General features: G+C 31.4%; 1 protein-coding gene across 1 annotated transcript; it reads left to right on the top strand.

Annotated features, from left to right (window-relative positions):
- Positions 1-12,742: 12,742 nt before the first annotated feature.
- HELRODRAFT_161213 (hypothetical protein) lies at positions 12,743-16,470 on the top strand (the record flags this gene model as incomplete). Its single annotated transcript, XM_009021155.1, has 2 exons — positions 12,743-14,104; positions 14,854-16,470. 2 exons carry the CDS (start codon positions 12,743-12,745, stop codon positions 16,468-16,470), a joined length of 2,979 nt encoding a protein of 992 aa, XP_009019403.1.
- Between the last annotated feature and the right edge of the window lie 10,030 nt (positions 16,471-26,500).

The raw sequence follows: 26,500 nt of genomic DNA, 5'->3' as shown, positions 1-26,500 counted from the left end.
GTTGGTGTTGTTCGTGCGTTGTTGTTGACCGTTCAAACATCGTATTATTCGATCAAAAATTGTTAGTTGATTGTTGATCATTATATTCTTCTGTACTAATTTTGACACTTTGTTTGACAGTTGAATTTTTTTCAGAGGAAGCCATTTTGCAATTTTTCCTTGAAATATAACTTTAGTTGGGTAATTTCGTGGTGGGTAGCAAGAATTTTATTTTAGCTCTCAACTTGTTTTTAGTCTTTCAAAAACCTCACAGAACATGTTTTCATTCCGTGAGGTTGATAGTACAATAGCAATCCTTTAAATTTGATTAGGACAACACGTCATACTTACAGCAATTGTTGCTTCTTCCTTTCCAAATGTGTAACACGTGCCATTACACCAGGCTTGCACGCACGTGCGCTCGTCCGTGTGTCAGCATCAGCATGTGATTGTAATGATCGTTCTCCATGTTGCGTTACTCAAAAATGTCATCGACACACAAAACTTAGGTAATTATGTGTAAATATGTCTAAATTGTGAACGAAAGGTGAGGATTTCTTAGCGTTCGAACGCAGTCAATGTGACAGACACCAAAAAAAACAGGCACCTCCAACTTTATCTCACCGCCCATGTGTTCCATTTTGGGATATTTATGACACTTTCTTCGTTTTCTTTTCAATTTTGTTAGTTTTTGTTGTCCTTGTTCACTTGTGACAGAGAAACAATAAAATGAATTGTCTTGTGCTAGGCGTTAGTGTTGTTGTGTTCGTTCGCTGATGAAACGCCAAGCCATCCTCGCCTCGTGTCAGCGGGTTTGTATTTCTTTACACGTCACATTAACAGATGTTACAACTAACTATCTAACTTTAACAGAGTAGCATGGATAAATATTTTATGTAGTAAGCATTTTTATTTCTCTATGCGTTTCAAAAGTATATTTTAAAAATGTTTGTTTCACAACGTATAGATTTTGTGAAATTTGTATCAACTTTTATAATAAACACTTTAAAAAACGTTTGATTATGCTATTTTAAATAATTTTATATCTTTAATGTTAGTACCGAAAAACTTTATAAAATAATAAAAGTGTGCGATCAATTTTTAAAGTTTTTATTTCCGACAATCATTTTGACTTTTATTATGCGGCTGTGATGGTCGTGGAACAGCTTTAAATAATTTGTGTATAATTTGTAACTTCCTTACTCCCTTTCAATTAATTTTAAATTGACTCTCCATTCCACGACGAAGACTGCGTGCTGACAAACAAGACGTACATACACGCATACAAACATGCACGCATACACTGATACACACACGTACACGCATGCACACATACACACACGTACACACACTTCATGTGTTCTACCATTTGCAACGCATACAATCTCAGCCTACGTAGCAGGGCAGTTCGCGTAAACATCTTCTTAAACTTGGGGTACCGTTTTGTGGTTTGTTGAAACAGCAGATGTAAATGATTCTACGGAATATTGTTAAGTAGTTAAAAATTATATTAACTCTGATTGGGACAAACATTTCCATTTAATAAATTGTAGTTAGTTTGTTTGCAGTCAAGAAAATTTGAAAGGTTGTTAACATGTGAACATATAAATATGTGAATAAATGACTTATTTATCAGGCCAGATTTTGAAAATTTTCTGGGATATTCTAAAATGCAAATAGGTACCTCAAAAATGTCTCAAATTTTTTACTTTAATTATTTATAAGAGGAAAATATTTTTTCAGCACTTTGTGTCTTTCTAGAAAGTATATACATCTGTATTCAAAATTTTTATGGAAAAAACATTGTTTTAAATAAAATAGCTATAAGTTTTATCTTCAACTTTTTCAATTAATGCATTTAAGTTTTACAAATTTAAATTCAAAACCAGCGTAATCAAATCAACCAAGTTTGCAAGAATTGGTTGGGTCTCTGTATTTCGAAGCTCAAACGAAAATGACATTTTTATGGCAAATTGGCTGTGATAAAATAAGTAAAAAAGGCCAAAGGCCAATTACACTCGTCCTAGGTTCAGAGGAGTCAGCAATACACACAAACACAGACGAAGAATGTGATAGGCGGAAATCCTTTTGTCATACTTGGCAGAGGGAAACAGGCATCACTTTACCCAAATTATAAAGTAACATGCGTTTAAAATAACTTCTAGTGTATATGTACATATAACACATTTATATAAGTAATAGATATCGTTTGCTGGATGTATATTCTATCATCAAAAAGAGAAAGAGACCAGACAAGTCTGGAATTGAAATATACAACACTGCAACAAACAGCAAATTTCTTTTATGGAATAACAAATTGCGTGTTGTTTGAAGTTAAGTATAGGCTTAAATGTTTGAAATCGAAATTGTTTTAATTATCAAGCAAAGAAAACTTTCACATTTTTCTTTCTTATTGGGAATTGTTTAGTTCATCAGACTTATATTAAAAACTTTTTGTATTAATGATGTATTGTACTGAAACTTTCATCGTAAATTCTTGTTTCATTTTATTCCATTTTTAGATTATTATATTTTCTTGTTTCTGTATTTTGCATTACACAAAAAAGTCTATTCTACATATTCTATAAATATCTATTCCAATTTATTCATCAAATTACTTCATTTAATTTGTTTTTTATTAGCGCTGTTGAAATTTACATCCAATTTATTATCTTGATGATGTTCTTCTAATGATGATGACTGACTTTTAAAAATTCAGAGAATTAATTTATATGTTTTTACAGTTAAATCATTTTATTTTTCTCCAAAGCAATAAATTTTTTCTTGTTTATTTGTTGTTGTTGTTTGAATATAAAAAAAAGATAACATCATCCACATTCATGCGTTTTTTAAGAAGGGTATATAATCTGTATAGATTATATTTGTGATAATTCAACGTAACCGATCCCTGCGCATCTCCATCGTACTGGCGTTAGTATTTCAAGAGCACATTCTTTGTCGAATTTTTCAACATACGCTGGCGCAATTTGAAATTTCAGAAAAATGTTCTTCAGTCGTAATCATGTAAATGTTGCGACTGTGTTTACAATTATATAAAAGCTCTGTTGGAGAAAAAGTTTACTTAGCAGGTTTTCAGAGAAACCAGTTCGTTGCACGTTATTTAAGTGACCGACAGTCATGAAAATATTATTATTTTATTAAACAACATTTCATTGTTTATGAAAAATGCGCAATAATTAGTTTTTTTCCATAATTTCTTGTAAGAATGTTTTATGCTTAAAAAGTGTTTGGCTCCATCTTCTTGAACAAAAAGCAGCTAAATAAATTAAAAACATTAAAATAATCCTAATTAAGTTGTTGAAAAGTGTTTGTACACACAAGTTCAATTGCTGAAACGTGCACAATTAATATCAAAAGCAACAAAAACAATATTAACACCTATAAAAAAATAGAGTAACATCTACATGAGTGCATGCTTAACGCATTTTGTTTCATATTTTTCTTATAGATACTCCAGTACATGCTAAAAAGTGACGTCTCAATACTAAAATATACATTGCGTTACAGCTAGTTGGCAAATTAGGAATGTAGAAAAACTTGAAATTCATTAATCAACGTCAACAATAGTTAAGTTGCTCAACTATTGGACGTCAAAATCAACCATTTATCGCATGAATTCCCAAGACAAACATCTCTCTGAAGGAAGATGTTATTGTTTACACGCCTTTTAATGTAATCTACATTTCTCAGTAACGAAAGATCAGACAGTACTTTTGTAAAGTTTTGAGTGCTGGCTGTAAAAGTTATTGTTGGTAGGAAGCATAGCAATGGAGTAATATGCAGATGTATGCATGGCTTAGGAAAGGAACATTTTTGATGTACTGCATTAATTAGGATGACGTAAAAAGGCCTGATGTATACTTTTAGAAGAACAAGCACCTGTCATTCTACGTTTGTCTTCAAATAATTTTCTACTAAAACAACTCTCTACTATACATATGGCTAATATGAAATTATTTCCAAGTGAGATAAAATGTGAACAAAGCAAACATTACACCGACATTTATCAGGCCAAAGAAACTTGATTAAAACGCAAATTGCGATATTTTAACTAAAGTTTGTTTGTGGTTTGAAAATATTTTCAAAATAATTATGTGTACAGATATTACAAATTTTTTCAGCAGAATATATAACATTGAAAATTCAGAGAAAAAAAATCAATTTGAAATGAAGTTGAAAAAAAATTTGAGCAAATTTAATGTTGAACATAATTATGTGGCAATTCAAAAATTTAAAAAATTAAAGCAAGTTGGAAGTGGATACAAAAATAAGATCAGAAACTTATAAAGGCATCTAACTCAGTGAAATGAGACCAATCATCGTCAAATAATAACTAACAACAAAAAATTGTATATTTGGATTAATTATTGATGTTATTATGTTATGCACTCACAAGATGAATATACATTGAGGTTGTGAGTTGTGAGTCAGGAGGGGGTTGATGGGGCCGATCAACCGACCTTTCTGGGGTTCGACAGCGGTTTATCCTGACACACGTGAATGGGCGTTATAAAATGGGTGACGATTGTTCCATTCAAGAGGGTGACTGGTTGATTCTGAGCGTCGAAAATGTTCTACTTAATCTGCCAAATTTTAAATGATCCACACGAACGCCACTTAGTTGGTGAACTGAAATTCTGTGTTTCTTACTTCTTGAACTCTCAACTAAGTGATTTTTCTTGGCAGAAAGTTTTTTCTGTAATATTTGGGACCAAAATCAATTGTTGTAAGACATTTTCTTAACATGGTCAGCCAATCTCATTTGGCTTTGCGAAGGAAGATGCAATTTTTGAAGATTTTATGTAACTCATTTAAGCACGTTTGCGTCAAAAATTTTATCTTGCCAATTCTGTGGACATGATTCAATCCTTCTCATCTCATCTCAGAATCTCTTGAACAAGTCACTGCAAAGTCGCGTAAGTTTTTCAAACTAAAAAGTCATAGAGAAATAGTAAAATTCATTCAATTTTTTATTTTTGTAACTAGTAAATTATTACTTAAAAATAATTATTTTAAATATTTAATTTCACTTTGAACATAATTTTCAAAAACTTTTACAATTTTAGCGGGTCACTAGAACAACAATGTTCAATTCAATTCAATCTTTCGTAAAATAATTTCAAAAACTTTTACTGTCTTTTCCCTTTCCTTCTACACATTTCCGTTTCAATTTTTCAAGTTATTTCAAAGTTTTTCAGCTGTTTATGTTTGTTTTTTATAAGAAATTTTTTGTAAGTTAAAATTAACACAATTGACATGTGCATTGTTAAGACGCAGCTATTTTTTTCATCTTTTAAAATTAACTTTTCAAGATTACTTTGCAGTGATTCAGCAACAAAATAATTTACTTAATGGAAAAACTTTTGAGTTTTAAACCTTGTTTTAATTGAATAAAATTTACTTTGCAATGAAGTTGTTTTTAAGTTCTCTGAGATTTTAACTTGTTTATAACTATTTGGCAATTTGGTCGGTTTCATTCATAGCAACATTTTCATTAATTGAAAGTAACTCGCAACGTTCCATGTAGCCATTCAATTTCGATTCCTCTCCGAATATACTTCCTCTATTGATTTAAAAAAACAACCTTTTTGCAATTATCTTGTCTCCTGTAGTGAGACTTGCATCCATCAGCTTCTACTTCAATTCATGAGACGCTCTGATTTTAATTTTGAAATTGCTCCCTATTTTTTCATTAATTTTAATCATTATTATTTTTAATCAATCAAGCATAATTTTTATTATTTAAATAAAAACAAGTTCAAAAAATTAATTTTCATGGATTGTTGTGACCTATTTAGACAAAACATCAACAAGTTCACACTCATTACGGCCCATTCCAGCCAGTGGCGCACATACGAACGAAAATGTGCCCTAGCAAAATCCTTCATCTGCATCCTTGTCAAGGAAGTTATGTGTTTTGAGGCACTCGTATATAAAACCACTTATTTAATGTAATATTTTTTCCTATTAAAAATCGAAAACCAGATTGTTATTTAAACTCAAGGTTAATTAACAATGGCAACTTAATGCGAGCACCTATATAGTGAGAATAAAAATAATTCGTTTATTTTTTATCTAAATTACTAATTACACATTTTGATAAAGTATTGTTCTAATATATTAAAAGTACTCAAAAATGATCCATCCTAAAACGGCTTTCCAGGCAACTATCCAAACTTGCCCATCTCGTTGCACTAGTTTTCTATGCACCTCATGCATATGTAAATGTGAATATTTATTTGAAAATAGGCTCTCAACTAAAAAAAAATCAATTGATGAAAAAGTCGAATTATTTTACGAACGTGTAACTTTAATGATGAAAGCGCTACAATAATGTTAAAGTTATTGTCGGAGATTCAAACGCTGAGATTGTTGAGGTTACATTGGACTGAAAAAAACCTCATAAACACATATTATTATTGTTTAAACTTGAAACTAATAGCTTAACGACATTGATATTCTTCAAAAAAATGTAATAACGACAAGTTTAAGATATGTAGAGAAGAATTAGCTAATTTGAAAGTTGTAAGAACAAATCATTTGATTTTTTTTTTAATTTGTAGAAGAATGAAATCAAGTGGGTAGGAGTTGGTTGGAGGTTGGAGATTCAAGAAAAGGTTTCGTTCGTGTGTGTGTGTATGTGTGTGTGTGTGTTTGTGTGTGTGTGTTGGGTTGTTTAGCAAATATGATTGATGAAATTATTTTCAGTAAGTTTTACCATGACATTTTTTGACATAGTTTTTAACTTTAAAATTCATGTCAATTTACAAAAAAAATATCCTTTCTTCCCGACAATTTACGTGGCTCAGAAAAATAAATGAGGAGTTTCATGTTATAAATTTCTTAAAGAAGTAATAAAATTATTGATGCCATGGGTTGAATTATTCAACTGGTGTTTACACAGTCCAGTGCAAACGTAGATTTTGAATAATAAGGTGCCCTGTTGAGGAGAACACGAAGGCTAATGACAACAACAACGACCCTCATTGCTTACATGGAAGACATTTTAAAAAAAAACTTCTTAAAAATAAAGAGTCAAAATAGTGAGATAGAACTAACGAAGCATGCAACGTTCACATCTGCATGGAGTGATAATGAGTTTTTCTTGTTTGTTGTCCCGGGTTGGCTATTTATATTGCTTTTTGTTTTTCTGCGTGCGTGTGCTTATTTCCATTCCTGATTAACAAGATGGCTTAATTTTTTGCCTTTTCACGTTATATCGTTTGTTATATTTTCTTCTCTAGAAAGCATTTGCCACAACCAAATGCCAAAAATATTTTTCATTAATATTTTCTTTGAATATTTTATATTAATTTTACAATAAATTATTTCAAATGTATGAATTGTGATAAAAAATAACTAAACCTCTTTAATTACTAAACATGAAAAAACCTTTGCTAATTATTTCATTTTTTTTAGTCTTACATACGCAGAACCACTTACAATGTTACAGGTATATTGTCTATATATCTTTTTATTATGTTCTTCATATTTTCAACCATTGATTTGAAGCAGCCATCTTCACTACAAAGGCTGTTTATCCTTTTCACACGACGTACACATGTATTTATGTGCACGTGCAAGCACCGCATCATATACGCTGAGTATATGATAGCCATTGAGATGTTTGACTCAGCGAGCATTTGAACCACTGAGCCATCTCGCCGGCCAACATTGGAGATGATATGAAATGAATACACATTTCTTGGAATGATTATATTGTTTCTTAAACTCAATTTCATCGTTAGTTTTTGAGACGTTTTGATCAATGTTAGATAGTTAGACGAAAACTAAATTTGCACAAATTGAAATATAGTCTGGTGCAAGCAAGTTGGCGAATCAGTATTTGTGCAACCAGCAGCCTTGCATAGAAATTTTACTCAATTTAATTTTCGGAAGTTGGTCTCAAATTTCTTCAATATAAATGCAAATGAAACACTGAATCCATCCTATGGCACAATCAGGCAGAAAACTTTATGAAACAGTAGCCAATTATTTGCAGACCTTGTTCGTCGCATCTTATCGAGTTTTTGTTATCGCGGCCGAGTTAAATTTAACAAAAATACAATCCAACATGTTTCAATAAAAATACATTCAACTCTATTTAATTTTACCCTTTTTCCTCTATTTTAAACTTAATTGCGTTTCAGCACTCCATGAAAATTATTTTGAAAAAAATTTAGCACATATTTTTTGTGTTAAGTTTTCACATGTTGCAACAGTTTCTGAGGTGTTTGTTCGTCTCATGCAAAGTGGAACTTAACACAAGCAGTCATATAATGTAACGCTTATTGTGTCTGAACGTACATATATCTTTATATATACGTATATATCTTAATATATACGTACATATATCTTTTTATCTTTCGGTTTGTTCGGTTAGGGAATCGTTGTTTCGCATTGCGCTTCCATTTATATTTCTTGATGTCTTTCGTTACACAATTTTTAATTATCGTTAAGTATTATACATGCGTTTGTGTTTGTAGATCTGTTTTTTTTTCAAGTATTCAGGACCACAAGAATGGTGAAAGATTGTATTGGACTCAATTATGAGCAGAGATTAAGACTCCTCGATCTTCCCACACTGAGGTATAGACGAATCAGAGGTGATCTTATCAAGTTGTCTACTCATAGTTTTAACACGAATCATGGGAAATTTTGTTTTTCCAATAGGGTGGTTGAGTTATGGAACGGCTTGGATGCGGACATTGTGATGGCTAAAGATGTTGAAACATTTAAAATGAAGTTGGATCGACATATGAATTCTACGGACATGATGTTCAACTGGAGATCCTCGCTTGGCACAATGTCATAGTTTATATATTTATATTATCTTTGACATCTTTGTGGATAATGTGTGTGTGTGTGAGTGTGTGTATATATGTGTATGTATGTACATATATATATGTATACATAGACATTTATCATTAACAATTTATATTTTCATCCAACTGTATTTTATTTTACTTCATTTATTTATTTTATTATTTTTAAAATACAATGGAATCTTTTCATTTGCTGGAGGCATAGGAACGTCAGTTCGCGCCTCTCTATTCTCTGTTTATGTTTATGTATGTTTATTCTACTCTTACTTTTGAACACAAATATTTGCATTTACTGAATAACTGATGATTATTAATTAAATTGCAACAATGGATTTTTTATAATGCATCACACCATCTTCAAATATTATATTAAAACTTTCATGATTTAGTTTTTCTAACAGCCCCACAGGTTTTCAAAACATACAACTGGGCACACAAAAGTACTATGTTCACTAGGTGGAAACATTAACGAGATAATTTGATTGAAAATAATAAGTCTCGTTCTAACATGTTACGAAGTTTGATCATTGAGATCATTGTATATTCATTTTAACTAACTGACTAATAAAATGGCTGATTCAATGGTAGATTGATTAATCAGTTAATAAATAGTAATAACTTGGGAGCTCTATTTCAACAATTACAAAATTTAAATTTAAAAAAATCATATTTGCTGACAAGTCTTCATTATTTTAGATATGATATAACAGACAGCCAAAATTTCTTTTACATTTAACTTAATGCCAAAAACTCAAACTCTTTTTTTGAAGTATGGCGGAATCTGTCATGCCTATCTGAAAAATATTTCATCACACTGCCGGGTAATAAGGAATTCTTCCATACTTTAAAATTCATTTTGATTTTGAATGTACAAACCCTGACGTGACGTATGAAACAAGGTGAAGAAATTAAGATAAATTTTTGTTTGGAGGGTATAAATGATTTTAAGAACTTGAATTACAAAGACTTGGTGTGATTTTGGTAATTTTAGTTAAACAATCTGTAGCAACTTTGTTGAACACCATTTCCGTGTTGTCAATCAGTATATTTTAAAAATGAAAAAAAATAAGTTAAATAAAATTATGTTTAATGAAAACAAAGTGAGTGTAACCAAAAACCAAAAAATGAAAAAAAGCGAGAAAGATCACATAATTATTCAGGGAAATATGAATGAAAATATTATCCGAGCCTTATCCGACGAAGAACCAATTTGGGTTTTGGATGACAAATATTTGTTTAAGTATAGAAAAATTATTGAAAAAATGTGGAATATGCAAAAACTAGCCATACCACTGATTATATCATAGTAATTGATCCAAACAGTAGTCAGCGTGCAACAGCAAAGACGTACAACGAGCACACTAACAACGACAACATCAACGACAACACCAGAACTACATCCAATTAAACAGACAGGCACGTGAAATACAACGATCGATAACGAATTGAAAGAAACTGAGTTGTCAATTAAAGTAAGTGACATAATGCATCTGGATTGAAATTGCTGCACACGCACGTACAATTTGTATGGACGGACTCTCTGTGTATGGAGCACAATCACTGTTTGTTTACGCCTACCGATAACGTAATTAAAACTTTGTTAACTCTTTCTATTGTACGTTTCTCCTGCTACAAATTCATTGAAGCCGATTCTGTGTTAACGAAACAACAATCATGAATTTATTTATTTAAAGTAAAATAATAAATGGTAAATAAGTAGCCAGTTAAAAGGACTGATTAAGCGAATGGTTTTATTAAGCGGTTTCGTTTAGACGCTCATACCAATTATAATTAATGATAACTGTTTTGTTGTAGGTTTTTAAATTATTTATATGATATTTTTTGAGATTTTTGGTTACACACACTTGGTTTTCATTAAACTTTATTTTATTTAAGTTATTATTTTTTTTTCATTTGTCAAGTGTCCACCTTTTGATATTTCGTTCTGTAACTTATCAAAAAAATAATCTCTGTTTAAGTTGTGGTTTGAGACTACCAAAAGACATTTATTAAAAACTATTACTGCATTTTCAGCGGTGACAAGTTTCTATTTAATTTTTCTATTTCTCATGTTGTATTTTTGTAACTGTTAATCAACATATTTTTATGAATGAGTACATTCAGATGTACTGTAGGAGTGATTTGCAACGATTTGCAACGAACGAAGTGCACTCAGACGAACATGCAGGATGAGAAAAAAGTTTTGAGATGAATGCTGGCACCGTTGATAACTGAAAAATATCACAGAGCCACGCACACTCTAATCAATTATGAGTTCATTATTCATGAACATAATCCTAAAGGTATTCGTGAAATTTTTATTCAAGTTGCAAGCCTACATAAACGTGAACATTCAGACAACTACATCGCCGAGTCGTCAAACCAATATACTCATTCATTCATTAATTTATTGGTACATTCATTAATTTCTTAATGAATTCATTGATACATTCATTATTTCATTAAAACATTAATGAATTAATTCATTAATGTATTCATTAATGAATTCAATTTTATAAATTTAATTATAAACAAGCAAAAAAATGTTATATATACAAACTTGCATGCATGTACACACACACACACACACACACACGTTACACAATCAGTACGCACGTGTGAATGTGCACGCACATGTGAAATCAGTGTGTGTAGATAGCCGTGCACGTGAACAGAGAGAAACATGTGTAGTTGAGCATGTGATGAGGTTTATCTTGCTTATCACAGGCTCTCCGCGATCTGACATACATCATGGGCCAAACACGCAAACGACTACACAAATGTTCAAATAAGCCCTGGCATTCATGTTTTGTTGCCACATGTGCCTCCCCATAAATACATGCTTGCTCTCAATAATGTATGATCCTACATAACATCTAGATGCTTAAAAAACTGGAGGGAACCGTGTCTACTACTTTACCAATATTTCTCACACAATATTTTTGTTGAGCAAAAAATTCACAAATAATGGTTCTACGAATTATATTTCAATATACAACAGAAAGCCGCGATAAGGCTAAATTTCTAGACAAAAATGTTGCTAAATTTCTAGACAAAAATGTTTTTTTCACGAGATTCTAAATATTTCAGTGAAATAGGTAAAAACACGAAATCAATTTGATCTCGACCACATTAACGATGTTCTTCAAAATGAAATAATGTCGAGCCAAAACAATATAAAAGGTATACAGTACATGAGTATATATACACACACACACAAACAAACGCAAACACACACACACAAACACACACTTTAGGGGGAGAGGAGAACATTCATCAGATGCATGCATAACATTGAATGTGTTTGAATGTACATTGCTCTATCAAATACTCGTACACATAACTTGGTTCGTCCATATTACATTCTGTGCGATTGTTTTCATGTTGTAATCATTATATTCCTTGTTTATCGACCATGTTTGTATACATAATCAATCTATGCATACAGCTCCGATTCATGTTTGTACACAAATGTGCATACACAACACACGCGTGCATATATATCGCTTTCCCGGCGCGATATATAGAAGAAGAAAACTATGTTCCATGGATGACGCGCTGAAATTAACCATTAAACATTCATCACGTACTTCAATCTTTTGATGCTAATTACTGCAGCCATTTATAATGGGTCAATGTTTTTTCTCTCTTAAACGCTTTTAGAATTTTTTTCAAAAATATAACAAGTGGACATTTGGAACGAGCATATTCGCAATTGTTATTCATTATATGAATAATTTTCAAATATTTTGTATAAAACTATTAAAAATTTTTGTATTTTTGTTTCAGATGTGTCGTTATTGAAGTTTCTTCTATGTTGAAGTAATGTGATCCAACTCTAGTCTGGCGAATCATCTCGTGATTCTTCATTGTTCAACAAACTTTTCCTCTGCTCATTCACATGAAGATCATCCCAAATGTCCAGGAAACAGCACTTCATCATTAGGCCATTCATCTTGATATATTTAATATACATCTGCAGGGCGCTGTTGACATCCACCTCATCTTCAAACAACTACTTACGACTCTCAATAATTGAAGAAGTTCCAGCCGGCAGCTACGTGGGCAGTGTCATCGTCAACGGCGATTCCAGCCGACGACCATCGCCTGAAACTTCATCTCGCTTAACCTACCAAATATTAACGACTCCTGCTCTGCCCTTCAGCGTGGAAAACAGGACTGGAAAGATTTACACGGAAGGAAGTATCGATCGGGACAGCTTGATGCTCTGCAAGGACAAGGCGACGTGTGAAGTCAAACTCGATGTCACGGTCAAAAATGAAAAATATTTTGAAATTGTGAAAGTGATTGTAGAAATTCTTGACATTAACGACAATGAACCATACTTCAAAGACAAATCGGCAACAATTTTCATTCGGGAGTCAGTTTCGGTAGGAACAACTTTTCAACTTCCCGTTGCGTATGATTTAGATGGCCCGAAATATGCAGTGAAACTGTACAAATTGTCTGAATGCAGTACAAACAACGTTGGTTTGAAAGTCCTTCGGCGAGAAGATTCGTCGTTGGACCCGCGGTTGGTCGTCATGTCCGCACTGGATCGAGAAACGGAGGAAGAATATTCTGCCAAGCTGACTGCCTACGACGGAGGAGAGCCAGCGAAATCAGCAAGCATCGATTTGAAGATTGTCATCGCTGATGCAAATGATAACAAACCAGTTTTTGAAAAAACGATTTACGAAATTAACGTCAATGAAGATGTAAAGGTTGGATCGATTATAGCAAAAATTAAGGCTCACGACAAAGATGTTGGTGAGAATGGCATAGTGACGTACCAACTGTTGGATCAGGTGTACAACACGTACGGATCAACATTCGCAATAGACAGGTCAAGCGGCTATTTGAAAGTGAACAGCAAGTTAGACAGAGAAACCATATCGATTTATCATTTGACAGTTCTTGCGGAGGACCAAGGTCCAGGGTCAGTTGCAGTTGATGCCAAAGTGGTCATCAGAGTTCTTGATGTTAACGACAACAAACCAAAAATTATCATCAGCACGTTAACTAGCAGAGACACCGAAGTGACGGAAGTCTGGGAAAACCAAACCGGAAGTTTTGTGGCTCACGTGACTGTCACTGATCCTGACAACGGTGTTAATGGAACTGTCAGATGTAGTTTCGTACTGAAAAATAAAAATCCTCATGAAAAAAATGACAATAATTTCCAAAAAACAAACAATAGTGATAAGGAGAAAACTTCGCATATGTTAAGAGTGCATTCCATGTTTCAGCTTGTAAAGAGGTACAACACAGAGTATCAGGTATGTTTAATAAATTTTCACGAGAAAATATTCTGCGCGTTTTTGAAAAAATTTTCTAAAACCTATAACGCCACAACAAGATATAAAGAAAGTGTTAATGGATATGCTCATGCATATTTAAAATTAAATTATTTGAAGCAAGCTTGCCAAAATGTTTGTTTTTTTTTCTTCAAGTTTCCACCAACAATCTCACAAATTTCATTTGCCGTCAATAATAATTTAGCTGACCATTATTATTATTGTCAGCTAAGTCATTTTCAATGCCACGTTAACGTTGCTCATACTCTCGTCAACTTATTTTGCATTTAGAAGTTTTCTGTTTCTTAATTTTTATACGTCCGATAGAGCTTCACACAACTTGAGTACAATTAATAATAATTACTATATTCCTTATCATAAATATCGCTTCGTGATAAGAATGTTTTTTGGTTTCATTCTATAAGAATGTTTATGGTGAACTTCTTTAGCAAGGCGGCTGAAGCTAGCAACGGTGACGAAAAGTAGGTAGCAGTGAGACGATGACTTTCCTTAATAAATGTTCGATTAAAAATGTATTTAACAAAAATTTTTTTGTGATTAAGTTTTACAACGGACAGAAGTAGAAACATATTTCTTGCTAATGACAGATCTTCGTAACTCTGAAAATAAATATTGATGGAAAATATTGACATGTTGTTTTACAATAAAAAATATTTTATCATTAAACTAATTTCACACAAAAAAATAATTTCACAAATATTTATTTTCAGATCATATTGAACGGATCGCTGGACAGAGAGGAGTGCAGCAGCTACACGTTGAAGCTGACGTGCGAAGATGAAGGAGCTCCAGCCCAGCGCAGTCACAAGAGCCTCGAGATTATCGTGAAAGATGTCAACGACAACCCACCCGTCTTTGAGAAAGAATTTTACGTCGTTGATGTACTTGAAAACAATTTCATCAATCAGAAATTTTTAAAGCTGGTCGTGTCTGACGCCGACCAGGAACCCAGCAATTTCATACAATTTTTTTCATCGCTCGTCAATGTAACCCACTCATCACCATCATCGTCGTCGTCATCATCATCCTCAACACAAGTATCATTATCGTCACTGCCAACTTATGTAAAAACTGATGAACATGGAAACATGTACTTAACGGAAGTGCTGGACAGAGAATCAATTGAAATGTTATCCATCCAAGTCCTGGCAGTTGATTCAGGCACAATCAGGTTGACAGCAACAGCGAGCGTTCATGTTATCGTCGGCGATGTCAACGATGAAAAACCGCAATTCATAAACGCCGATAATGAAAATAGACATTCAGTGAACGATAAATTTTTTGAAAATATTAATATGAACAAAAAGCACCATTTTTTTGACAACTACAACTTAACTCTCAGTTATCCTCTCTACGTCTTCCACGTTGAAGAAAACAACGAACCTAACACGGCCATCGGTCAAATACTGGCTGTGGATCGTGATGTCAGTGCATCTAACAACGAAGTCACCTACTGGTTTAACACGGGACCACCATCATTAGCTTCCTCCATCACAACTTCATCATCTTCCTCCTCCACCATGTCAACTAAATTGTCATATGACGGGTTAAATGAAGAAAGAGTATATCTAAATAATAGATCCGGTTTATTTGAATTGGATTCCGTAAGTGGAGTGTTGAGAGTGGCCGTCGGTTTGGACCACGAATCTCAGTCCGTGTTCAAACTTTCAGTAGTTGCCGTTGATTCTGGCAGACCGACACAGATGGCGCACTGTGACGTTACAATCCATGTTGCCGACCTCAATGATAATGATCCTGTCTTTGAAAAGTTCTTCGTACATCAATCACAACTAGTTGTAAAGTATAAACAAAAAAATGTGATTGAGCAACAAAATGAAAAACAGCTAGAAGTTGATCAACTTTTGTTAAGACATCCAATGAATGAAACTCATTATGAAATGTTTCCTTTTCAAAATGTCCTCGCTGAACATTCAAGTGTTGGTGCTTTCGACAACAATACAAATCGGCCAGTGATCTACATATCGCCCATGACACCGGTCAACAAAATCATCTTCAAAACACTAGCAAGCGATGCTGACCGCGGCGAAAACGCAAAAATAACTTACTCCATGCAGTACAAAAATTTTAGCGACGAAGGATATTTTGAAATTAACAAGAACAATGGAATAGTGTCGGTTCAAAAACTCCTGTCAAACATTTTACATAAGGAAGTGACCATCATTTTAAGAGCAACTGACCGCGGTTTGCCTGCGAGATGGACTGAGGCAGTTATTGATGTCGTCATCAACCACACCGTCCCGTACAGCCAACATTTTTATGATTACAGTGAAAGAGCTGAAGACGACTATCAGGTTAGAACTGTTTGATTGATTTCATTTGTTGAGTCAGCTATTATATTGCTTGGAAAAGGGTTTTGATTTATACATTAGTTTGCTGTTCTTGTTATGAAATTTATATAAAAACATATTTTCTATTCTAGAAAGAACATTTCTAGAAGGTGCTGTTTGAGACTTACTTTTTTCAGCCATTGGAGATCTGATATATTAGAACAATTAATAATAATGTTTTCATAAATAAGTACGGGATTAAGGCTAAATACAGCAAAATATTTTAATTGAAAATGTGAACATAGAATGAAAAAAAAATCAAAAGCTAAAATTTTGTTAAAACCAAGAAAACAGACTAACTTCATGTATAAAAGTTGATAACAGAAACAAACCCCCATAGTTTGAATGAACGTTAAAAATATAACCATCGTAACACAAAGCTATCATGTTTGACGGCAAACAAATTGCAGTAGTTGATAATTAGAATACATAGAGAAATAAATTTCCCAAGTGCAACTCAACGCGTAAATACGTCAGAAGATGTAATTATCTTCTATACAATCTTCATTCATTTTACAAATCACAACATTTTATTTGAAAAAAACACTGCGACCTTTTTTTCAAAGGTATTACGTTATATTTTTAATTTCGGCATTGGTTTAAGTTCAAGAAAGGAAAACAAAATGGTTTGCAACGATGTTTAAAATAAGCCTTGCGTTTTTCTCTGGCCAGTAAAAATCTCCATAGTGTGTTGTGGTCTTATAGTAAAATGTAATAATCAAAAAAGTATAATAGTTATATTGCAAACATTTACTAAATAAATTAAATAGAAAAAAGTAGAAAAAATAAAGATATTTTTAACAATCCGTACTTGACTGATCGCATCAGCACATGTATAAACATTGATGTATGTCTTTAATATCGCTGAATTAAAATGACAAAACAAAAACAAAGGGATGCCAAGACAGGAAATTGGTGATAGAAGTGCACATCTGCAGAATTCTTCAGCCAACCGATTGAACGCCGACACGCAACCGAGATCATCTCCATCGCTATCTTCCCTCTGTTGACTGTGCACTGCAGTGTGCATCTCGCATGGTCTGCGGTTGCAATTGTAGCAGCGAAAAAACATTGAGAAATGAACACTCGAGATAATTGCTTTGTAAAACCCAAAGATGCTCCAAAATAAATTTTCAAATTAACACAATATTTTGAAACAATTTATAAGGGTGAACTCTTTAAAAAAAAACCTTCTTAAGCCGTAATATATTTTCTTCATGTTTTAATAGTTGTTAATATTGTAACAGATTCTGTTTTTTTTTAAGGATAATAAAAAAAATAAGCAAAAATGTCAATAAGATTAGAAAAAGAGGATCTATGGGTAAGTTTCAGGCTAATCACCGTGCACTGCGGTTTGTTTACCTACTTGTCAATGCATGCCATCTCGGAATCTCACTTTGATGCACAAGCTGCCAAAATGTTCAGAACTCTTTTTAAAAAACTATCTGAAGTTTTGTACGGCAGATAAACAGTAGTTGAAGTTTTTTTTTCATTTTTTTCATTTTTTCATTCAAAAACGAATCTCAATTGTATGAAAAAGTAAATTTTGTTAAGAAATTGTTCATTCTAATTTGGAAGTTTTCATTATTGTGCTACATTAAGGACGAATAATGATTAAAGGTTTTTACTTACTGTTCTAATGCTGCATCATGAAAGCAAATTTAAATTTCGTTCGTTTCTTAGTAAGCAAATAACTGAATATTAACAATTTGGTTGCTGTGATGAAAAATTTATGGAACTTCAAGTATCAACTCATTCGATTCTGGCCTAATATTTAAACTTAATGTTAAAACTCGTAGTTAAATGACACCAGATATAGTATATTTTGTTATGATTAATACTACATATAAATTGTTTTTTTTATTAAACCAAATAAATAACTGACATAGATAAAAATTGTATTTTTTAATAAATAAATATAAATATTTTCATTAAATGGTACTAGATATAAATCATTTTTTAAATGATACTAGATATGTATCAATTTTTAATAATTTATATATATAGTATATATTTATAGATATAGTATATTTTGTTATGATTAATACTACATATAAATTGTTTTTTTATTAAACAAAATAAATAACTGACATAGATAAAAATTGTATTTTTTAATAAATTTTTCATTAAATGGTACTAGATATAAATCATTTTTTAAATGATACTAGATATGTATCAATTTTTAATAATTTTTTTCATATTTTTGTGTATTTTACGAATTATTATTATGACGCAAAATATAATCGATTCAAAGTTCTGCACTTCCTCAATCTATGCTGTTTCTATTTAACTCTTTTCACGCCAAATATTTCTCAAATATAGAAAATTTGATTTTTTTTCATAGCTGTCATCAGTTGATTCGTTCAGTATGTCTCGGATATCTATCAAAAATTAGACATCTGGTTTATGCGATTTGGCAAAATATCTTTATGAACAAAGGAGTAGTTTGTCAAAAAAAATTTTCAAATAGGGAATATTTTTTCAATGGACTTACAAAGCAAATAAAAATGTGTGTAAGGTGTGTGTGGTGTGTGTGTGTAAATATTTGTATATAAATTCAAAAACACATTTTGTACGTTGCTTAGTTGATATTTGTATATTGTCTAATTATCACCTGTGGGAAAAAAATTAACTAAGTCCCAAGCAATAATTTAATGGTGAAACATAAGGTGTTCCAGAGCAACTGTAACTGTGTAGCTGTTTTACATATACATCAATGCTTGAAGGCTAATCCTCTGTAATGGTAAGTACACAAATCTGAATGTGTAGACAATTGATCTCTGTTAAGGCTTGCTTGCCACAAAAGTAGTAGTAGGTCATTTACAAATTAAAGCCTGAAAGCACTAAATATAAAAATGACTGAATAAATCTCACTTTTTTTTAATTAAGGTGTCCAGATTTAGTGAGCATGTTTTCAATTTATTTTCATCAAGTTACAAAGTTGTATTTTTAAAGATCTGAGGTTGCCCAATGTTCATTAACTTGTGGCGTTATATGGCGAAGAAATAGTTTTATTATCAAAATGTTTTTTTGCAGGCTGAGATAAATTTGAGAAATTTGTAGTAATTGCAGTTAGTTGAAATTTATAAGCTGAGATCAGAGTGGGTTGTTTATAAATTTATGAAAAAATTAAAACTGTGAAATATATTTCAAGAATTTAGTTCAAAAATAATTTTTGGGTCATTTGAATTTTACTAATTGACCTACACTAATTTTTAACAAATTTATTGAAAATGAAAAAATATTAGATGTGAGCGATGATTGACTTAATTTTGTGTATGTGCCAAGTAGCATTTTCCGTCAGATGCATGCTTCTGTGACATATTCCACTCTGGAGAAGTGGGAGTGAGTCCAATAAAAATGTTATTTTATTTGATATTGAAATCGAAAGTTAATCAATTTACATTTTATAAGAGCTTTGGTGGTCATTTATTGAATAGAATAAATTTGTGAAAGTTGATTTTTAAATTCATTAAATTCGTCGGTCACTCAATGACTCGGGCCCGCTGGTTGCAGACTGGCAGACAGTTACTGCTGAAAGTTTGATGAAATTATAATATTTAGAGAGCGTTTGAATATAATTTGTTAAAAAAACTTTCAAAATAAAGTTTTTGTTAAGTTAAAATTTGAAAAGTTTTTATGATCATTGACATTTAGTTATGCGTCCCATCATTAAAGTGAAACGTGTGCTGGCCTCTGTTATTAAATGGAATCTCGACACAGTGAAACCAAAATTAAAAGAAAGAATGAAACATGCACTGAAATTTGTAATTAGCAGCGTGTGTCTAATTTATTCTTACTGCAATTTTTGATTAAAACTTTTCATTTAAAATTTTTTTGAAAAGATGGTATTTAATGTTGTCAGTTTTTTGGCAAGGAATTATTGTTACCGTTTGGGTAGCAACATCATTCAAACTGTTAAATTAAAAAAAAAACATACTAAGCCCATTCTATTTCTTGAACGTGCAATTCGTTTAAGAAATGGTTTTTTTCGTTAATTCCATTCATCCAAAAATGCGATTGACTCTTAACAAACGAGAAATTTGGAATGGCTTCAGGCTGCATATGTTCCATGCAAGTCACAGCTTTCTGATTGCAGAGGTTGACCTGGACATCTTTCTCTTTATGAAACATTCCAGTGAATCGTCTAATTACCTGCAAATTATGCTACGTAATAATTTTGTAGAAAATCTTGATCAAGTGGTTGTTTAACGATGAAATGCGGAAATTAAATTTATTCAAAAACAAATTGTGACCTAGAAAATAAAATAACCCAAAAGTAAAATGGTCCGTTTTTTCTGAACTTTTTCTGTGGTCTTTTAATATCCGGAGTGTCTTTTTAACGAATGTTCAAGCAATCTGTAATCAGGCATTCTGAGATAGGAGTTGTGCGCGTCGTATGTTGCAAAAATAATTATATCATTGTTAGACTTTCATCTTCATTGGGTTGAGGAAACTCCTTTTCTTCCTATTTCTTATGATAATTTGAATGGTGATCAAAAGAATAACAGCAGCAATGTAAAAATGAACGCGGTAATGTTAATTACAATAACAATGGCAAAATGTAAAATATATTTTTAAAATCAGTTTTCTTTGACCAAATACAATATTTTATTTCTATGCATTGCCAACATTTTTATAAATTCAATATTTTTCTTAACAAATGTTAAAAACTGTGTTTTTATGTTTGCATGCTGAAATACGCGTTAATGTTTTCAACATACATTAATAAAAATACAGAACATGTTTCGAACAAAATGAGTTAAAGACAAAATGACCATCATAAAAATTGAAAACCCACAGACAGAACTGCGGTTACTGAACAAAAAGTTTCATTTAGAATACGCTGCTATGTTTACCTGATGGTCAATCGTTCCCTGCTATCGTGGCTCATATGATAGATGTCACTAATCATCGTTGTGACAACAGTCCAACACGTATGAAAATGTACTGCACGTTAAAATAATTGCATTCAGAATCCAATCATGAACATGTATTCAGACCCCGGCACTATCGTACGCTATGATGTACATTAAATATTTATACGCAGAAACTAATAAACCATTCTATGGAGGTTTATAAAAATATAATGGAAGTATTCACACACACACACACTTAAAATAAATCGTATACATGTGTGTACATATACATGTGTGTACATAAACATTCTTACATACACAAAAACTTGCACCGTCACGAGTAGTTGTTTAATGAAAAACTCAGACATTTTCTCAACCTTCCACATTGCTCAAACTGGTGTCTAATTTCTGATTGCATATCTATGCATGGTCCACATGGTCCACACATGGTCCACACATGGTCCACACATGGTCCACACATGGTCCAGGCCGATTTGTCCATGGGTGAGATTACAGAATAAAATGAATAAACAAAAATATCACTGAATAACGAAATTGTATTACATTATAACCTTATAACCACAATTTTTTGCACACAAAACTTTGACAAAGATGGAATTTCAAGCATAACTCAATGTAGAAACAATTTTAAAAGCACTTGCTGCATGTCAGAGTTGCTCAGACATAAAAAACAAACTGAAGACAAAAAATGCTGAAACACGGAATGACTGTTTTGAATTATTGCGAAAGAATTTCTATTACATGATGTGATAAATTATGTTAAGGTAAAAAATTATAGTTCATAAATATTTCTTCTGTAAATTTTAAATTTAAGTTCATCAATTAAACCAAATTATTTTTAGTTGAATATCTCCTATGATAATGCTTAGGTGAATGAAATAAAAATAAGGAAATGTGAATACTTCAATTAATAACGTAACTTGGTTTACATGTGCGAATCATTAACAAATGTGTAATTTGCTTCTTCCATAAATTTATTCATTTGCATATTTTCTCTTCTAAATAAATTTAATAGAACGCAATTCATGGAAACCTAAAATTATGTAACGAACATTAATGACAGCAGACAATGCATGGAGACATCAATTTCATCATAATTCATTAATATGCAGGAAGCACAACATAAATCTTGCGGATTAGGTAAACATTGTTCTGTATTAATAATACGCCTCAATTCAATGGGCAATTAATCATGAGGCAGACAAAAGAGGCTAACGAACAAAACAGCTCATCATTTATTAATTTAAAAAGGCCAGCCCGCCTGGTGTGGTCGGTTCCTGATGACTTGTGGAACGTAATCATATTACGACTATGAGTCTATCAGGTGATAACGGTGTTGAGAGCACATGAAAAAATAATATACATACATAGATATATACATATATATGTTATTATATAGTATATTTATATATGTTATATATATATATATGTATATATATGTGTGTGTCTGTGTCTGTGTATATTTGATAGCAATGATGGTGAGGCCATGTAGGTCGTTGTTGATGCGGCGAAGATTGCAACATTTCATTGAAAGTAGATATTTCAATGAAACTGTAGTTAATGATGAAAATTATATAACGGAACACGTACGTCAGTGGCGCGACATGCACGTAGATGACGTCATCATGCATGCTGATTGTATGAATGGCGAGAGTACGAATTTAGAAGATAAATGTCATTGATAGTATTAATGATACATAAAGACATTATTAATTATACCATAATGAACAAAGACCGTAAAAATGACAACAATCCTAGCGAGATTTATTAGTAGGCCTACATAGGTAATCGAATATATATATATGAATGTATGTCTGTGTATGCAGATGAATAGAGCGCCTCAGTCGTTTGTTTTGGTTTTTTATAAATGAAATTATTATTAATATTGTGTATCTTATTAATTGAAAGGAATTATATAGCGCTAAATAAATCATTTCAAAGATGCTATAAAGATTAAAAATTAGCATAAATTACTGTGTGTGATTAAGACAAGATACAATATACGAATGATAACAAATTTCCAGTAATATTACGGGAAATAAAATGTTTTAAATTCTTTTTTAAATGTTACAAAAGAATGTGCAGCACTTCTCCACGGAGGCGAACCAAAAACGACACTGTCTCTCCAGCCAAACTGCATTCAACTAATGTTGTATTTGCGTCTATGCAAATACTTAGGATATTGTATATAAAATCAACTATTGGATATATATACATATATATATATTTATTTATTTTTATATATACATGTATATGCTAGCAGTTTCTATAAAGTTACTCTAAAATGTTGTGAAGTTTATTTATGAAACGAATGTCAAGTTAAATTCAATAATTTCAAACTTAAAAATTATGATAAGAAAAAAATGAGATTATTTAATTCAATTTCAAAAATTAATATTGTTTTTTAACCGTAAATCTTGAACGAATGTTTAGCGTTTAATTTTAATTAATTCATTTATTTTTACATTTGTTAACGCTGGCGTTTGGATCTGCGTAGGAGTGCCTGTGTTCGAATGCCGAGAAATCCTTGCCTTTTAAACGCAATGTCGTTAAAACGTCGAATTAATGTAGTACGAAAAATAATTAATTATTACCTCAAAAGAAGTACTGGTGTTTCAATTTTATCGAGAAGTGAGTTGTCTAATTCAACAGATTTAAATCTTAATAGTTAACACGAGTTAGTTTCAGGTTTTGCAGATGTCTTTAATTTACTATCTTTAAAATTGTAGAAAAATGCAACACGCTGAAAATTGTTTACTTCAACTAAAACAAAATTATTTCAAAACAATTTTGTTGAGGAGAAATATTTTATATTGCGGAAAAACTTCGTTGCTTTACAAATTTTTGTGTGTTTGGTATTTTTCATTCAGATTTATGTTTGCAGGCATGTAAAAAGGCAAGCGACATAAATATTTCTTCCCCGGACATGGACCATTTCAAAAACTTGTTAGAGTTATTGATTCTCTCATTCTCTTTCTCTATTTTGAATAGGAAACTGATTTTGAAATGATAATTTTCTGCATCAATCACTTCTGAAATAATATTCATAAAAGTTTTGTAATACAATCAGTACACTGGATTCAAGATTAGCCATTTCGGACTGCAATTTTTTAATAATAAGAAACTTTATTTTTCAAATTGTAAGAAGATTAATAAAAAAAACTGGTTTTGAAATTATAGTCACGCCAGATTGCGATTGAATGAGCATGCAACTGCCTAGATGATGATAACGTTTTTGCTGGATGATTTCACTATGTTTTTTTTTTGAAAAACGGAAACTTTTTTTAAATCAAATTTTGTATTTTTTGATTTATCAAAAAAAATTTCATACATATTTAATAAAACTTTGAGAGTTAATACAAAATTATCTAAAACGTTGGAGTCTCTTCATCCTATATATCTGAAGTAACCACCAAATTATGCAGCATAATTTAGAATTCAATAAATATGCAATAGCATAAGAAATCAATTTTAACATCTAATAAATCAATACCGAATCTAATTTTAGTGAAGTCAAATGTAAAATCAATGTGGATAGATTATCATGTTGATCTAATAAATAATTAATGAACCACAGAGTAAAAAACTTGGCCACTGAAGGATCCACTTTTTATTGAAATCAAAAATCAATAAACTTCAAAGTAGCTTAAATATAAATAAAAATTTCACATTATTTAACCATAAACAATGTTAGCAAACGAACGGTTAAAAATGACAGATTAATAGTTAGTGCAAAAGGTTCCAGTAATTTTTCCATTTGTTTTCTGAAAGATAAGATTTCATATATGCATAACCCTCGTACTCATAAGAAATGCAGTGCTGTAGAAAATTTTCTGCAATCAGTTACAGACAAAAGTTACAAGGATGAAGTTTATAATGGAAATGTCAACTAAAAATTTCTTACATAAATTGTTACAAATGTTGATCGTACAAATATCACAATATAAAATTTTTGAGAAAAATTAATTGATATGAAAATTAGTCTTATAAAGTCATTAAGATTGAAAATTGGATAGAAAAAATTATACAAAATCAACTTTATGTGTATTTATTTATGCTTTTTAATAATATTGTACATTCAAATTTTCATTCATCAATCAGTTGTATATATTTATTTGTACTTCTATTCTTTCTACTACAATCTTTTTGTCAAATTTTGATTGTTAGATTTGATGCTGGTAGTTCTGATGGAGTGAATGTTGGCGTGTTGTTTGTTTATACTCTGTCTACACTGGTCTCCACATTCTTTAACATGCATCTATTTACCTACATGACTTGTCTTCTGAGGTGCAAGCTGGTCTTCCATGATTTCAATTTAGAATCTAACTTGATGTCAGAAGCGTGAATTACACAAAATATTCGTTAACTTTTTTTTCATTGCCGATAAATCGACAAATTTTCAAATAAATCCGTTAAAAAGATTAATTAGTTTGAGTCAATCAGTAAATTTTAAAATTTTATAAATTTTCAAAAGACCAAACTATTGGTTTTCAAAACAGAAGATCAACTCACAAACATATTCATAGTCTGTCGTGTAAGTGTTGTAGAAATATTGAAATATCTTGTCCGTATGATCGCTGATTATTTTAATCTCGACATCAAAAAATCCCAAATGAAATGTAAACTGACCGTGGAGTATCTACAGCAATCAAAAAAATTCTGCAACGATAACTTTAATCTCGTGCAAGGAGGAAGAACAGTTGAGTGTTGTTATACATACCTCAGATACCTCTTCTCTGTAGAGTTGAAACATGAACATAGCATGCCATTACTTCAAATATAAAAAAATTTGAAATGCAGATTTTTGTTGAAAGTTCAATTTACCATAGACAAACGCGGTCAGTTACTTTGAAAATTCAAAATGTTAAAATACTCCCGAACTACTAACTGGCTTTTGTTTTTGAGAAGTACAAATTATTTGAATGGTATAAATATAAATGGTGTAATTTGTAACTGCAATATAATGAACATTTCATAGAAACAAAAACTAGTACTAAATTACTTTTACTAATTTATTATAAAAAATAAAAACTCTTTTTAAAATTAATTTTTAACCGCTTTTTGCATTAGATACGGATTCATATAGCAGCGGTAAACAAATCATTATTTATGACCGCTCATACCACACC

Source organism: Helobdella robusta (assembly GCF_000326865.2).
Source record: "Helobdella robusta unplaced genomic scaffold HELROscaffold_3, whole genome shotgun sequence".
Lineage (NCBI taxonomy): Eukaryota > Metazoa > Annelida > Clitellata > Rhynchobdellida > Glossiphoniidae > Helobdella > Helobdella robusta.
This window is presented reverse-complemented; position numbering and strand designations above follow the sequence as displayed.